Genomic DNA, 16913 nt, shown 5'->3' on the forward strand with positions numbered 1-16913 from the left:
TACTTTTTAAAATTTTAATCTATAAAAAACAACAACAACAAAAACAACATATAATCCATTTGCATCCTGATAAAATACATCAATAATTATGATTATAATATGACAAGTTCAAGTGGTTTAAACACATTTACAAGAGAAGGTACAGCCGGAACCTGCCGTCAACTTAAATAATGAAACACAAAACTTCCATCCAATTACAGAAAACAGCAAATGTGCATTTTTGGGGAACACCCTGCTCTTGGTTGTGAAATTTCAGTAGAAGCCGACTCCCTGCAGCTTGTTCTAGGGATTGTGGATTTGAAATTGAAAAAGAGAGGGAAGAGATAATGTGCTTTCATTGAGAGGTTCAGTGTACTAGTTAACAAGTAGAACAGTTAACACTTTATAACCTTCCAGGAAGAGTTTTCTGTTAAACCTGATTGAAAGTTTGCCTAAATATTTTTATACAGCAGTCATAAATTTAGCTAACTGCATCGCTGTAAAGATGGACCCAAATGAGGGCCAAGCTCCATGGGGATTCCTAAGGAAGCAAAAACATTTTTATTTGGTGCCAAAATATGAGAAGATGCAAGGCAGAACCCCCCAAAATATAAAAATGTCCAAAAATATACATGCTATAGAAGGTACATTAAAATTAGACTCAACACAGAGAGCCAGGGTGAGAAAAGCAGATACTGTATTTGGCCAAATGAAGCTTCATGTGGAGAGACAAGAACAAGTTACAACTCATAAAACATTTTCAAAATACAAAATGACAGTGACTTCGTTTTTGATGCAAACAAAAAAAGACATGCTAACAGTCCAGCTCCATATGTGACACGTGTCACCAAAAAATATACCTGTGTGTCCGAAATTACTGAGCTACTCCTCGTTCGGCTGAGGTTGGACACTCTGGATTTTTTGGCTCTGGTTTTTGCTGTCCATGGATATCTGCGTGTTGCCTGAGTGAGAGCAAGCCTCCCCCTTCAACATCCTTTTCATGTGCTCCACAATGAAACGCCTGAACTTCCTTGTGGCAAAAAAATACACGACAGGATCCAGGATGCAGTTGAAGCCCATCAGGACCAAGGTGATCTGATGTGCGTCGCTGAGCGCCTGCCGTGTGTCCTGGTGCCAGTCCATGTGGCCCCAGCCGTCTTTTATCTGCAGCACAGCCAACGCCCAGGGGCCCTGGACTATGTGGTGGGGCAGAAAGCACAGCACGAACACCCCCACCACGGCCAGGAGCATCTGCAGAGCCCTCCTCTTCACCCCTCTGCTGTTTTTGGGATTTGTAAATGTAGATGTCTTGGTTCTGTTGGACTTGACCGTGCTGGAGGAATACCCTGACTGCGGCATATTCTGAGAAAGCAGGGCTCGGGCAATGAGGAAATTGAACACCACAACAATAAAAAACACAACAGAAAACAATCCAATTATTACGAAATGCATAACTGCCACTTTCTTCTTTTCATATTCCGTTTGGTTTTGGTAACCCTCGAAGCATCGGGTTTTGTCTCCGTCAGGGTTGACACCCGGTGTTGTCATGTAGGGGAAGGCCATTGCTATGGTAGACCCCCAGATCAAGGCACAGATAATAAACCCGCGGCACCTGTGGTCTGACGAGGCTGCGTCCAGCGGCCGCGTGACCGCCCAGTATCGGTTGAAGCTGATTGCTGCGAGGAAGAGGATGGTGCAGTAGTTGTTGATGAAAAAGAACGATCCCGTCAGCTGGCACATGAAATCCTGGAAGACCCAGTCCCCTTCACGCCTGTAATAGTCAATCCAGAAGGGCAGCGCGCACACAAAAAGGAGATCGGCGACTGTCAGGTTGGTCATGTAGATGCGGATTTCTCCCATGGCCTTTGCTTCGCGGAGGCACCGCAGGATGAACAGAACGTAAACGTTGGCGAAGAAGCCCACAACGAAGAAGATGCTGTAGAAGACGGGGAAGAGCACGTAGCGAAACTGCGAATCCAGAAAGGTAGTGTTGCTCTCTGAGGAGTTGAATTGAGACGCCGCCATCGTTTCTACCTGAGAGAGACAAAAGAAAAGAAATAATGTAAGCGGCAGTTTAAAAACGAAAGAATAACGGGGCAACATGCCTCAAGATTTATCTTGAGGTCTTCATCAGGATGTGAAAGTGAACTGAGTCAGCAGGTTCTAAGTTTAGAGGGGACGCACAAAAGTGTCCTTGTACTTAGAAAGAAGCTCATCTGCTTGTCAGAGTTGCCTTTGACTGTCTTGGTCAAACTATTAAGTGAAACATCATTAGCTTAGGTTTGTAGCCCAACATTTCCTTACCTTTTTCTTTTTTTGTGTTCTACTCATCTAAGGCTCTTTGCATTGTCCTGTTACTGAAACATGCCTTGTCTAGACGGCGTCGGTAAGACAAAGGGGGGGGCAGAGATCACATAGCAACTAGAATTGAAACCGTGTGTATTTCAACAGACATGCCTCAACAGTTTAAAACCTTTAACCATACGTGTTTTTATTTTATACTTCATGCTTTTTGCTCTCACACTTGAAAATGTGTCTAAAATGTAAAGATTTATCAGGTCTGGTATAAAGAAATCTTCACTTTCTAACCTTTTAAACTGTTTTGTCTCTGTCTTGTCTCTCTTACGATTATTCTCCCTTGACTTGCACAAACAGAACTCGTGGTGAACTCAACACCTTAAGTAGGTCACGGCGGTATTCTTAACGTTGAACCAAACCTTGCATTTTGAGCTTCCATCAGCAGGGGCCTTGGGTGTTTTTGCTTACTTCAGCTATCCAGGAAGATTTTTACAATTTATACAAAATTAACCATTAGTTTCAATAAATAAAATGTTGGGTTTTTTTTCTATCTGCTGCATCCATCCATGTTCTATACATTCTTTTTCCCTGAGGGGCTGGTGCTTATCTCCAGCGGTCCATCACAGGGGAAACCCAAAACAGGACTAATAACTAGGGCTAGACGATAATTCAATATATATATATATATATATATATATATATATATATATATATATATATATATATATATATATATATATATATATATATATATATCGATGATAGAAAAAAAATGTAAATTGAAGGTTCAACAGAATAAAAGTTTTCCTTCCTTTTACAGTTTAGCCATGTAGGGTAATATTAGTCATTACATTCTCCCAACCAATCACAAACGCAAAAACAGGAACCCTCCATCACCAAGCTCCGCCCACTTGAAAGAGTTCACAGAGTACTTTTTTTTCTTTCTTTTTTTTAAACTTTTGGTAAAAAGTTGGTTGAATAAAGGGTTGAGTTTGAATTCAGTGTTTGTGTGTTCTTTATCTAAAAATCGGTTGTTAAGCAACAACATAAAATGGCCAGGGCTGCACTTAAAATACATGTTTTCAATTTGTTATCGAAATCATATTGGTCCATATTATTTCCATTTGATCAATATTCTTTTTTTCAATATTGTCCATCCCTACCCATGTATGACACACTTTACATAATTTATCATGAAACTATATAAGTGTGATGTCTAATTTGTTAATTTAATAAATTCAAAACTAAATCTTGAATAGTTAAATTTCAACTAAAATGTGGATATTCTGAATCCTAAATGTGTTTCTGATATTACTTTTGAAAACCAGAGAACCTTTTTACGAGCAATGTGTTAGTGGCATAGTGATCATCGCTGATAGAGGAAAGCTTTGGTTCTTTCACTATTTGACTAAGCAGACCACACAAAGGAGGCCTATTTTGTTATATCTTCCTGTCTAAGTGAGCAGTTTGACACACTTAATCTTTTCATCTATGAGGTTACTGGAACTGAACCTCAAAGAAAAAAAAAACTGTCGTAGAGGTGATTGTGTTGAATAATAGTGCTGGATGAATTGGCTGCATTGGTCCTTTAACACTACGGTGCCCCTCAAAGTTTTAAAGATGTCAGCTCTGCACCAAAAGAGGATGGGGCAGCCGCTGAACACTCACAGAAAAGGAAAATTCACATGCGGTAAATCCCCTGTTGCCTCTGCAATTTCACTCAAATGTTAAACATTTCTTAAAATAAACTCAGTCAGACAGTAAAATTCACAGTGAATTCACTGTTAAAGTTGGAGCAATGCAACACATCAAACGGCAATAAGTGTCACAATATCAGACTTCCATAATATCAATAGAACAAAGGACTCCAACATAGCGATATTTGGTTGGTGTCCTGCATTCACATTCTCCACACCTGTAATATAATTGGATTTGTCTATTTACCTTAAAGCAAAGCTTACGTAACATGAAACTGCAATCATTGAAAGCAACAGCAGAGAGGTAGTTGATGTTCAGGAACATTATAATTACATGCTTTCATGATATCACCCAACCCTCTTTGTTTATGATTAAAAAAAATTCTGGGAATCAGACGATAAAACCACCAAATGCTAAAGAACTCAATGACGAAGCACTAAACTTCCCAGTGGGTGTGACATTCAGAGAAATCTGTAACTTATTCTAACATGTTCTCTGCCACTTACTAAAAATTATCCATTGTCTCTGTCAACTTTCTTGTAAAACAAAGTGCATCCTGCAATTATCAACCATAACTTGAGATGGAAGCAGATTGGTATAATGCATTTGTTTATCATCCAAACCCAAAAGATAATTTGTTTTGGACATTTTTTTAGCAGTTTAATCAGATAAAATCCTTAATTGCTGCTTTGCTTGGATTCTGGCTTTTGCTGTTGTACAATTGTGCTCCTAAGTTTACATGTTGTTCAGATTTTTGGACAATTTTCCAAAGAATGTAGGGCAAAATGCCGGCCACGAGGCTTACCATGGTACGAGCTCTGCTCGTGTGTCTGTCACTACCGTCTGTCTGGTTTGTCAGGAAGTCACTTTGCGTGACACATACCTGCAGGGAGTTGCTCTCCCTCAGGGACAATCGGCATACAAGAGATACAAGTCCACCTTTCCAGCAGAGACAATAACAAACAACTCACATATTCAGGCCCCTGGAAGCACAAGCTGGCTAAAAAGACAGCGCTGGACCGGTGTCCTCTGCAGGTTCAGGAAGCACATCTACTGACCACCTCTACCAGCCCTGCTCCTTACAAACATAAGATCATTGAAAAATAAAATGTATGAACTTCTTCTTCAAACCAGCAAGGATTATAAGGATTGCTCTGCCCTCTGCCTCACTGAGACCTGGCTGGACCACACCGTGCCTGACCTGGCTGTAACTCCACCCGGCTTCTGTCTACATCTCGCTGACAGGTCAGTCAAAAACCAAAGGTGGTGGCATATGTGTGATGGTGAATCGGTGATGGTGTAATAACAACACAGTGTTGTTAGAGTTACTGCAGTCCTTATCTGGAATATATCATCGTCAGGTGCAGACCGTACTATCCTCCCAGAGTTTGCCTCTGTTGTTGTGGTTGGCATTTACATTCCTCCATCTGCTAACGGTAACATAGCCATCTTCGAAACTGGCAACTGTCATCCCCTCTGTGGAAAACTCCCATCCTGATGCAATCATCGTGGCACTTGGCAATCAACCTGTCAACAGACCTCCCTAACTATGTCCAACAAGTCACCTGCATGAATAGAGGCGCTAACACCCTGGACCACTGCTATGTCCCGATTAGCGCTGCCTACGGGTTTATCCCGAGGGCTCCGCTCGGGAGGTCGGATCACTGCAGCTCCTGCTCATTCCGAAATACCGACATAGACTTGAATCCAACAACGGAAAATCCAAAACTGTCCCGTCCTGGTCCAGTGCCTGCACCGAGACCTTGAAAGGCTGTTTCGAGTGCACTGGGAAATATTCAGTGCATAAATGGCCAGTCTGGATGAGTTGACAGAGACAACAACACTCGAACTCATAGTCGATTTCTCACGCTCACCCACTCACAAAACCCATATCTCCATTTCTACTCTTTCCATTTCACTGAGTCATTCAACGTCTTAGGTAAACAAGTCAGCAACACAATCAAATGGAAACAGCATTTGGATCATATCTACAAAAGAAGCCAATAAAATATTTAGTTTTTCTCAGACAACTCAAACAATTCTGAGTTAGGCACAACATCCTGATTCAGTTTTGCTCCGCCATCATTCAAAGCATACTCACCTCATCCATAACAGTCTGGTATGGAAGTTTTGAATCCCTATCATGCAAAAAAAATGACAACATATAATAGATAAATCATCTAAAATCATAGGCCACACCCTCCCTTCCATTGACACAGTGTACTATAGACACATCACACAACGGGCAGTAAAAATCACCTTGGACCCTTCTCATCCTGCATATCACCTGTTCACATTGTTGCCTTCTGGAAGACGCTATAGGTCTATGCCAACCAAATCAGTCAGATTCATAAACAGCCTTACAGACATGAAATCAAGCCACTAATCGATGCTTCTATGTGTATCTGTCTATTAATTTTTGTATTGTTGTGTGCTGACACAGTGATGTGAGCATGTCCTGCTGTACCGAAAACAAATTCCACCAACTTGTTGTGTGGTCATTAATAAATAAATGAATGAAATTAATGAATAAATAAAACAGGGCTGGGCAATGTAGCTTAAACATAAATTCTCTGATTTTTATTATACCAAATCTGATTAATTGATTTTTTTTCTCATTTTCATTTCATAAAAGCAAATTACAGAAATATTATTTAAACACTTTATTTCAATCGTCCCATCAGGGAGTTGACTTAAGTTTCTGAAACATGCAGACAAAACAAGATGGCAAGGACTGCCATTGTAAACAATTAGAATACAACGCACAACGTGTGCTGCTAGTGATATTACACAATGAGCTAGTTTTAGAGTATACATCTAAGACCAGGCTTTACTTCACTTGTGTAACTTCAAACTGACTTAAAAAGTAACTGAATAAATTAAAGTGACTCATCTTAGCGTAAAAAAAAAAATGTGTTCCTCTTCCGAGTATTTTCACAAGGTTTTTATTTTTAATTTTTACACGTCTGGCAGTGTATCATTAAGAATTGCTGTCTAAATGCCAAAGAGACCCCAACACAGATATTACTTTCACTATATATATATATATATATATATATATATATATATATATATATATATATATATATATATATATATATATATATATATGGATAAAGCTTTATTAGATGTTATTCTGGGACTATTTCATGCTCAATGGACACAAAAACAGGAGGGTGTAACAGAAAAAAAGTAAGTTGGGAGGGAGACCATCATCAAACTCAACAGTCCTCATGACCCGACCTACCCGGGTCACACTCTGGCCTAACCCCCCACCCCGATCCCAGCCCAGACAACCCATGGGCCCATCCACCCAGAGATGTGGCCAACATGAACTGAACAGGCCGGCCAACCACAGCCCACCCCATGAACTCTGAGATGCTGCCTCCTGCACAGCCTGCCCTCCATGCTTAAGCCTTACCCCCATATTCCAGGGGAGAGCAGAAGCGTTAGCCCCAGCTAACCCTGGCAATCAACTCCCATCCCCAGTACAGAACCTGGCTAGGTGGCCCACTCCTCATCCAGGCCCCAAATTCCGGATGGCACTCGGAGAACAGGGGTGTGAGAAAGACGCCTAGTCATGTTGTCGCCAGTGTTGTTCTCAAGTGCGTTTAAAACTGAGAGGGTCAGAAGGGGTGGCGCCCGGAAAATCCAGATTTTCCCAAAATTAAATAAATAGCAAATTTTAATTATTCGATAACATTGATTTATCTCCCAGCCTTCCTTTTTCTCTAGCCAGAAGTTGGATGGTAAATCCTCCCTCTTCAAGTTGGCAATCCAACAAAAGAACCCGTGGTGGATCATGAATCGGAAAGGTGTAAAAAAACAATGTTTTTTTCACTTTTATCCGATGTACTGGAACATCCAACTGCCATGCATGTGGGCATTGTTGTTTCAACAATAGCGCTCGCGAATTTCAATGGTGAAGTCCTCTGGAAATCAAAAATAATTGTTGTTTATCGCAGCTGTGTACAACAGTTCCTATTGAATTAGCTTGTAGAGCGCAGTGCCTTACCGCAACATTACCTTACAGGATGTGATGTCGGGCGGCCATTATTGCCTAAAAATGGGCAATAATGGCCGCCCCCATACACAGTGATCGAGACGACAATTTATGCTTTTATTTTCTTATTGATTAATGCTAAATTCATTAAATCACCATGGATTAGTATTAGTTTTAGGTATAGCTAATGATCCACTGATTTTTCCTTGTTGACCGGACTTCTCCTTTAAAGTGAAGCCAAACTTTCGATCGCTTTACCCGATGGGGCGCCATTTTTTTTGTTTTGCTTTTCTAGACTTACGCCTGGTCAAGTCGTACTTGCTTACTGAACGCCGTGTGTGTAACTTGTGTAAAGAACGTGACGTAAGTCGTGCTGCCCAGAGCCCTAGGCTCTGGTGGTGCCTGGAATCGATAAGAGAATCATTAAGCGAGCTGCCAAACGGTGCCATGGAATTGGAACACATGGAACCGGTTCTGAACAGGAACCGGTTTTTGATTCCCATCCCTATTAATTACAGATGTTGTTATTTTATGCAAAGGAATGGCTTCGGAGAAACGGGTAGCTGCACATATAATAGTTAGCAAGTATTGATTCCCAGACTTTGTCCTAGTCAGTGGGCCAACACAATGACATGATCGAAAGGCTGGTCTACTATGGGGATTGGACACAGTGGAACAGGGGTTATAACTTGATTTGGTTTACCCACAATCTGACACACATAACTGGTACGACAAAATTTAGAAATATTCCTCTTCAAACCTGGCCAGAAGAAGTGATGTTGTTGTGATCCCTAAATGTACTGACCACTGACTTTCATAGTCAGTACATAGTTTCTGTACATAGTTGGAACAACAATCTGGTTAACTTTACTCCAGTATGAATTTTTAGCACCTGATGGAGACCATTGTCGCCTCTGTGACGGAGCGTTCCTGGGTCTGCGCTTGTGACTGTAGCATTATCCTACATGGCTAGAATGCAAAAGAAAGGAAAACTGTTATTCTATTGAACTTTTCATTGACCCTCTGTTTTTCCATCATCGATATACTTCTATTGATCGATATATAATGTTATTTAATTATCGTCCAACCCTAGTTCGAACCCTCACTCTTGGGCAAGACACTTCACCTGATTTTCCTACTGCCAGTGGTCAGCTGTGGCTACAATGCAGCTCAGCACCACTAGCGTGCAACTGTGTGAATGTTTAAAAAATTAAAAATGCTATAGTAAGACAATAAACAAAATACAGATATTGAATATAATTAAAATACATTAGCGGCCATGCAATAAAAAACGAATAAAATTGGCAGAAGCCATTAAGAGCTTTATAAACAAATAGAAGAACTTTATAAAAAATACTAAAATGTATGGGAAGCCAATAAAGCGAAGCTAAAACAGGGGTGATATGTTCATATTTAGATGTACCAGAAAAAAGATGTGGCACTGTATTTTGCACTCTCTGTAGCTGAGTAATAGAAGCGACTTACCCCTACATAAAGCCTATTAGAGTATCTTAGTCGAGTAGTATAAAATGTATGGATTACTGTCTCAAAGTCCTTCCTGGAGAGAATTGGCTTTATTTTAGCCAACCACCTTAACTGATAGAAGCTGGACTTCACAAAGGTCACCATCCACTTTAACCCAAATGTTCGTAATAAAAGATTTTCTATATTGGGAGGAAAAACCTATCTCGATAAGAGGCGCCTCTGCTGAGCCATTAAAAACCATGACTTGTGTCTTACTCTCATTAAATTTTAAACAGTTAAGAGCCCTTCATGCTTTTAAGTCATTAAGGCATTATAGCAGTGAATTGGCAGAATTTTCGTCCTTCGTTTTAAGTGGGATGTAAATCTGACTATCATCAGCATAACAGTGGAAGAGCGCACCATGCTTCCTAATATGGAGCCAACGCAAAGAGAAGTGAGCCCAAGACTGAGCCCTGAGGTACGCCACATGATAGAGAGGCAGAGGATGACATATACATTTACGTTGACACAAAAGGTTTGATCTTCCAGCTAGGATTCAAACCAGTACATTGCCATTCCACTGATGCCCACCCACTGTGCCAAACGAGAGAGTAAAAGTTTGTGATCCACTGTATTGAATGCAGCAGTTAAATCCAAGAGGATAAGAGCAACACAGACACCAGAATCTGTAGCTAAGAATATGTCATTAAAAACTTTTAAAGGTATACTATGCAACCGGGGTTGATTTTCCAGCGAGGCTCCCCCCAGAGGGTCAAAGTAAAAGTGCACTGTCATAAAGATGCTCAGCTGTTCTGGTTTCTCCGTCAACCCAGGCGCGGTTGTTTTGAGTTTAGCAGACAGGCGAACGCAACGAAAAGTGGAAAAAACGGCAGTACAAACAATGACTAACACAGTGAAAGTATGAACATCAGGGTTTCCCGCAGCGCTATCTTGGCGAGGCGGCGCCGCCTCGCCAAGCCGCGGCCGTGGCCGCGGCCGCCTCGCCAGTTTTATTATTATTATTATTATTATTATTATTATTATTTATTTATTTTTATTATGTTGGCGAGACGATACTGCCACCGCCTCGCCAAGCCGCAGCCGCCGCCGCCTCGCCAGTTGTATTATTATTATTATTATTATTATTATTATTATTATTTATTTATTTTTTTATTTTATTTTTTTTTTATGTTGGCGAGACGCTGCCGCCACCGCCTCGCCAAGCCGCGGCCGCCGCGGTGGCGTCTCGCCAACATAAAAAAAATTAAAAAATAATAATAATAAAACTCGATATGCTTGCATGTTTATTTGACGTTAACACGCGGTTCTTTGTTGTTGCTTTTGCGCGTGCATATAGTGAATGGCAGGGCAAAAACACATGGAGTTCTCGCCGTAAAGCGAGACTTCTGTGGGTGCGAGCCGAGAGCTCCTGCAATTGCAAGTGCGGTATTTCCCCCACAGACCCCCAGTGCAGCCGAGAAAACCTTTGTTCGACCTGAAATGACTCATTTAATCATCCAAAACGGTATGGAAAACATTAATTAACTGAAAAATGTTGCATAGTATGCCTTTAAAAGGCCAATTTCAGTACTATGTCAGATTCTAAAGCCAGACTGGAACACCCTTAAAAATATCATGCACCTCCAAAAAGGCCATCTTCTGGGCCCTAAACCACCTTCTCAATCGTTTAAGAAATGAAAGGTAGTTTAGTAACTGGCCTATAATTAGCAGGAACTGTGGGATCTAGGGCAGGTTTTATAATCAAAGGTTGAACAACAGCGAGTTTTAAGTTTTCGGGAAACACACCTGAGGACAAACTACCATTAACAATAGCAAGAACAGCATCCCCTAAATTACTAAAGACCTCTTCAAAAAAATCGAGGAGGAAAATATAGATATGTTTTTATTTGTTTGGGTTTAGACTTTGCAGTTTTTAAACCAGAGATAGAACAATATGAAAGCAGTGAAGGGTCTTCTAATACGACGGGATGTGCCATACTAGTTATACAGAAAGAATTTGTATCTGCTGCATCGGGAAAGTGCATTCGGCAGGAAGAACAAATCCAGTCCAGTCGGTCTCATCTCCAACCAACTATATGTAGAGATGTCTTTCTTTTAATAAAAAGCAAAAAAGATGTTACTTTTTGACAAACACTTCTTAAAGAGAAAGTCAATTTATGGAAGGAAATACATATTCTGGCAGGCTGACCCTGATAAAGTCTGTTTCCCCCAAATATAGTGGAAAGTTGTTGGCTGATATTCTGCAAGATTGGGGCAGAAAGACTTATAAATACACACATGACTACGGTAATCGTAATGTCAAAGATAGCAGTGTAAGATTAATAATTATAAACCTTATGATAGAACAGAGACTGATTTGGAAATTATGGTGATAGTAAGAGGACTTCCAGGCTGCTTCAAAAGAAAAATGTCAAAATACCAATAGAAAGATGTAGAAAGCTGGGCAGCAGTTATGAAATGGGTTTCAGTGCTTTAAAATTAGTAAAATGTTTACCATGAAATATTGAGAAGCCTAAAAAATGTCAACAAGCCACTCTAATTAAAAGTAAATAACACAGAATTTAAAAAAAAAACCTCCTTGTACATTGTTGTATTTTTTTAAAGATACCTGATTGATTTCCTTCCTACATCTTGATTGAATGAAAAGCTCTTATAATGTAGATCTGCCATACAGGCATGTCATTAGATCCGGGCTTCAGACGCTTTCGCTCCGGATGTTTTCTGAACAGCCCTGGATCTCAGAAAGGAGGCTTTTAGATGTCTGATAAAAAGATGCATTAAGCTCCAAAATTACATCAGATTTAATATTGAGCCATTAGTGCAACATAAAGCTTTGAGTTCTTCATAGTGGCAGTAATAAAAAGAAATAAGTTATACCAATTAATTTAAAATGTACCATTTATTAGCTAAGTGTTTTATTTTTCTGAATAATAAGGTAATAAGGTATAAGGTAATATTATATAAACTAAACCAATTAAAAAAGGGGTTGATTTTACTCAAAGTAAAACTTAAATGCCATTTTATGACTATAGTTCGTAATAAACGAGCCTGGTTCTGGTTCTGCTGGAGGTTTTTTCCTGTTAAACAGGAGTACTCCTCTCACTTCTTGCATGCTCAGTATGAGGTATTGCTGCAAAGTCAACAACAATTCAGATGACTGTCCACTGTGGCTCTACACTCTTTCTTTGAAAGCTGCTAGTCAAAGACTCAATACAATCTGCCAGGTTTCCTTTGATAGGAAACGTTTTGACCAATCTGTCTGTATGATTGGACTGAATTGACTTTGTAAAGTGCCTTGAGATGATATATGTTGTGAATTGATGCTATATAAATAAAATTTAATTGCTTTGAATTAAAACATTTAATTGAAATATTACTGCGATGGACTGTGTAACCCGCCTCTCGCCCATTGACAGCTGGAGATAGGCACCAGCATCCCTCGCGACCCCAATAGGGATAATCATGTTGGAAAATGGATGGATGGATGAATTTGAATATTAATACTGATAACCTGACAGATGAGGGTCCAGGAAAGCTCTAGGATGAGGCTCTGTTATACTTTAAACCCTAAAGGTCAGCATCCTTCTGTCTACAGAAAGTGCGTTGAATAGTAAACTCACTGATGGCTCACATCCGCAGTAGAGAACAGCAGTGTTATAAAATGTTTGTGTCATAAATATGAATAGCTGGAAATGGCAATAAAATAGAACAGGTTTGTGACTGAAGGAACATATTTAAAGAATCAGTTTTAATCAAACATTTATAAAGCTCTCAGTCCAATTAAGATAAATGAATGTCTTTTTAATATCTTACCATTTTGACTTTTGAAATGTAACAAATTGCAACCACGTAGCCGCAGGAGTGAATCAGACTGACCAGAGTGTGAAATTTAAAAACGTCATGTATGTTGATGAAACAGGAAGCACATTTATTTGATCAGGAGTAAGCATCGTTTCTGTGTTAAAAAAAAAAAAAAAGATTGTGCATAAATAAAAGCTTTCTTATGGAAACTAAACAATTGTGGGCCTGGGCTTAAGCCCCCAATGTTTCCACACAGCAAAAACGCCCCTGCTTCCAGACTTAAATATAATTGTGGCCATCACAGTGTTTATTTGATCGCATCTGTTTTATATGATCCATTCATGCGGTCTAGAGCAAATAGTATTTTGGTCAGATATCCAGAAAAGAGGCGTTTGTTTGTTGATAAAACGTTAGATTGAGTGATCAATGGAGTTTAAACAGACTCTCCTCGCATTAAGGCAAACGACACCACGTGATAACAATAAGCGTGACATTTTCTCTTTTAACCCACTAACTGAACGATACAGTAACGAAACTCTACTTCTACTTTTTAACCAAACTTAAACATCTTTATTCCCACGTCTAGATGGTGGAGATGAGACGGAGCTGCCTGGATTCGCTCTTCGTGCCAAATGCGCACTCACGACGCAGCAGAAACAATTTGCCTCTGGGATGACTGGTTTGGCACAACTACACCTGTCAGAAATTAAAACTACTTTAACACACAGTAAATAAAAAGGAGCGCATCAAAGCTTCAGTATCAAGAAGCTTGAGAGCACTTTTTTTTGTCTGAGAAATTGACGTAAAAGTACCAAAACCCCTGATGGATATCATTAAGCAACCATTAGAAATAAATGTTGTTTATCAAAAAACAAGAGGAACAAAAGAGTCTCAGCCTCGTTGCCACATCTGTCAAGAGAGATCGACTTTGATGCGTCTAATTATTCTGTGTTATATGAATTACAGATATCAGTATCCCCTGACACTGAAGTAACTTTATCTAAACCTTTGCCATAGGCGGCAGTTTTTAAACTAAGAAACGAAGAAAAAGGCGAGCAGTTATTAAATATACCTGAGCGAACTCACCGTTCTGCTTGTTGTTCTATGTTTACCAGGATGATCGCTCTCTGACGCGTCTCCGCGGATATGAGTCGCTTCAGTCCGGAACGTCGCGCCTTCTGGCTGACTCTGGCCCGGGGTGTGTCTGTTTCAGCGCAAACGGCGCTGCAGGCGCTGTCAGCGAAGGAGGAAATCCCCACATGACCAAAGACTCACTTCCAACCCAGGTTTGATTTCCCGTGTTCCCCTCGAGTCCTAGAAAACCCATCGACACGCCCAGTTTGTTGCAACGCTGGAAATCTCCGTTTGGCTTTTGCTTCCCCCTTTACAGATGTATGCTCATGAGAAGGTACAGGAAAACTGCCACGTCTCCATGCCAAGTCGATATAAAAGAATGGGATTGACTCATGAAAATAAAAAATAATAAAAGATTATTTGCTGTGATATTCATATGAAAACATGTATTTATTTACTTATTTATTTATTTATTCTACAATGTGAAATGTTCTGTTCTGGTTCTTGCTGATATTTTGGTTAAGTTAGCTTTCCTGCTTTAAGGGTTAGTTCTGTTTCTAGTTTTTTATTGTGTTGGAATCATGTTCAGCTTGTTTACTGTTGTAGTTATCTGGTCTTCTCTATTAGTTTTTATTAAAGCTTGTGTTTCTCTCAGTCACTTCCCCTTCTTTAATCACTGTCACCTGTCCTAGTTAATTAGAGCCACTTGGTTTCACCTGTCCTGCTGCCTATTTAAACCCTCCTCAGTTTTCTGTTTGTTGCCGGAACTTCACACATGTATCATTGCTCATGCCTCCTGTTTCCCTGCGGTAAGATCCATCCAGCATTCTGTGTTTTGCCTGATCCTATTCTGTTTTTTGAGTCTGCCTGCACCCTGTTTACATTTTTGGTTTTTTTGCTTGGATTACCGCTTTGAACTCGGCTCTGGACTGTTTTTCTGTACACCTGCCTGATCCATCCTCATCGTCTCTTAAATAAATCATGTCAAGCATTACTTTAGGTGTCTGATTGAATACCGGGTTCATCTCCACTCCAGTTCTTGACACAATGATTATAAGTACAAGCTGCTGCAGGATAGGAGCTGCTGGTCGTCCTCTGCACGGCACATTCCTGTCCTGTATCCGTCCATCGCTGTGGTTTGGCTCATCCACAAACCAGGACAGGTCCAAACTGCAGCACTTAAGTCTGCAGAGAGGAGCCTCGGGTCTGGCCTGCCCTCCACCCAGGGCGTGTACAGGTCTAGGGTCAGGAAAAGGGTGGCAGGCCCCACAGATCCTGGACACAAACCGTTTGGACTTCTACCTTGAGGTTGGCCCTAGGGAGCCCTGTTTACATAAACCAGCTCCCGCAGAGATGGTTTCTTCCCACATGCTCTCAGTCTGATGAACACTTAGCAGCCAAAGTGCCCAGATCAATACCAGGCTTAATTGCACCAATCTAATCATGTCTTTCTCTGAATTTTGACACCGCCACTTGCATTTGCAATAACAAATGATGTTCTTCGTCGACTTGGGGCAATCATTGTATTTTATACTTACATGAATCGTGTTCCTGTTTCTCCGTATTCTTTATTATTATACACTATTCTTGAAGATGGGATACACATGTTTGAACTTGTAGTATCCCAGCATACGTTGTGCTTCATACTTTCATTTCCATAGGCTCATGGGGCCAGTTGAAATGAACGGAAAATGTTGAAGTTTTGGCAAAAATTCTTCAAAAGTTTTGCACTCTTTCAAAACTTTAAGCTAGATACTCCCTTCAAGGTTTGAACAAGTCACAAGCCAGAAGTGAATCAGTAGTGATTCTGCTTGTTAATATCTGTTATGGTTTTTCATGATTTCATTTTACAATTTAATCCAGTGATGGGATTTTAGCCCCCGACACACCAGCTGTCAGTTTGCGCTAACTTCTCTTTACCGGATTTATTTATTACCGGAAACGTAGCCAGACATATCTGTTCTCAGGAAATAGAAATGTCAGTGTTGTAGGTTTTGCGGTTTTCTTTAAAACACTCCCTGAGCACAGCCACGTCGCACCCCTTCGCCCATTTGGATCAATACAAAAAAATATATTTTAGACTCCCACCAGCAGGTGCTCTGGATGCCACTGTGGCCCGGCACTGATAACCTTCAGCCCACAGAGTTGCATCCATGATGGTGGTCCTAAACACGGTCCATCCCGTCTCCCTGGGGTTACTTTAATTGGACAGATGTTCCCAGCTCACCCTCACCACCTGTTTGGGTTTACCAGGTGTTTTCCCGTGCCACTGGATCGGTTGACAGCTCTGCCCCTTCTCCTCACCTGAGTGTCCAAGAAATAATGCCCCAAAGTATGATGATACATTAACTAACTCGATCACTGAAGTCCAAACAGAAGCACATTTGGAGCTCAGATCAGGGAGGCCATTCTTCCCGATTACATCCCTCCAGAAGTGTCCCGGGAGCAACCACTGCGTCCCCAGACAGCACCCCTTCCAGGACATCATCCAGAAACGACATAAAGGCCGGCTTGTTGTGTGCATAAACACAAACCAGTCAGTCAGTCAGAGCCTTTCCTCTTGCAGGCTGAAGTC

The 16913-nt window shown here is 40.6% G+C and overlaps 1 protein-coding gene across 2 annotated transcripts; it reads right to left on the reverse strand.

The window, feature by feature from the left end:
- ptafr (platelet-activating factor receptor) lies at positions 1–14644 on the reverse strand. 2 transcript variants are annotated; one of them, XM_012864489.3, is made up of 2 exons: positions 14351–14644; positions 1–2013 (listed from the first exon to the last, which is right to left on the reverse strand). In XM_012864489.3, exon 2 carries the CDS (start codon positions 2002–2004, stop codon positions 862–864), a length of 1143 nt encoding a protein of 380 aa, XP_012719943.2. In that variant the 5' UTR covers positions 2005–2013; positions 14351–14644; the 3' UTR covers positions 1–861. The 2 variants fall into 2 exon arrangements, with proteins under 2 accessions (XP_012719943.2, XP_036006992.1); XM_036151099.1 differs by lacking the exon at positions 14351–14644 and adding an exon at positions 13845–13930.
- Between the last annotated feature and the right edge of the window lie 2269 nt (positions 14645–16913).

This window comes from Fundulus heteroclitus, chromosome 19, assembly GCF_011125445.2.
Source record: "Fundulus heteroclitus isolate FHET01 chromosome 19, MU-UCD_Fhet_4.1, whole genome shotgun sequence".
NCBI lineage: Eukaryota > Metazoa > Chordata > Actinopteri > Cyprinodontiformes > Fundulidae > Fundulus > Fundulus heteroclitus.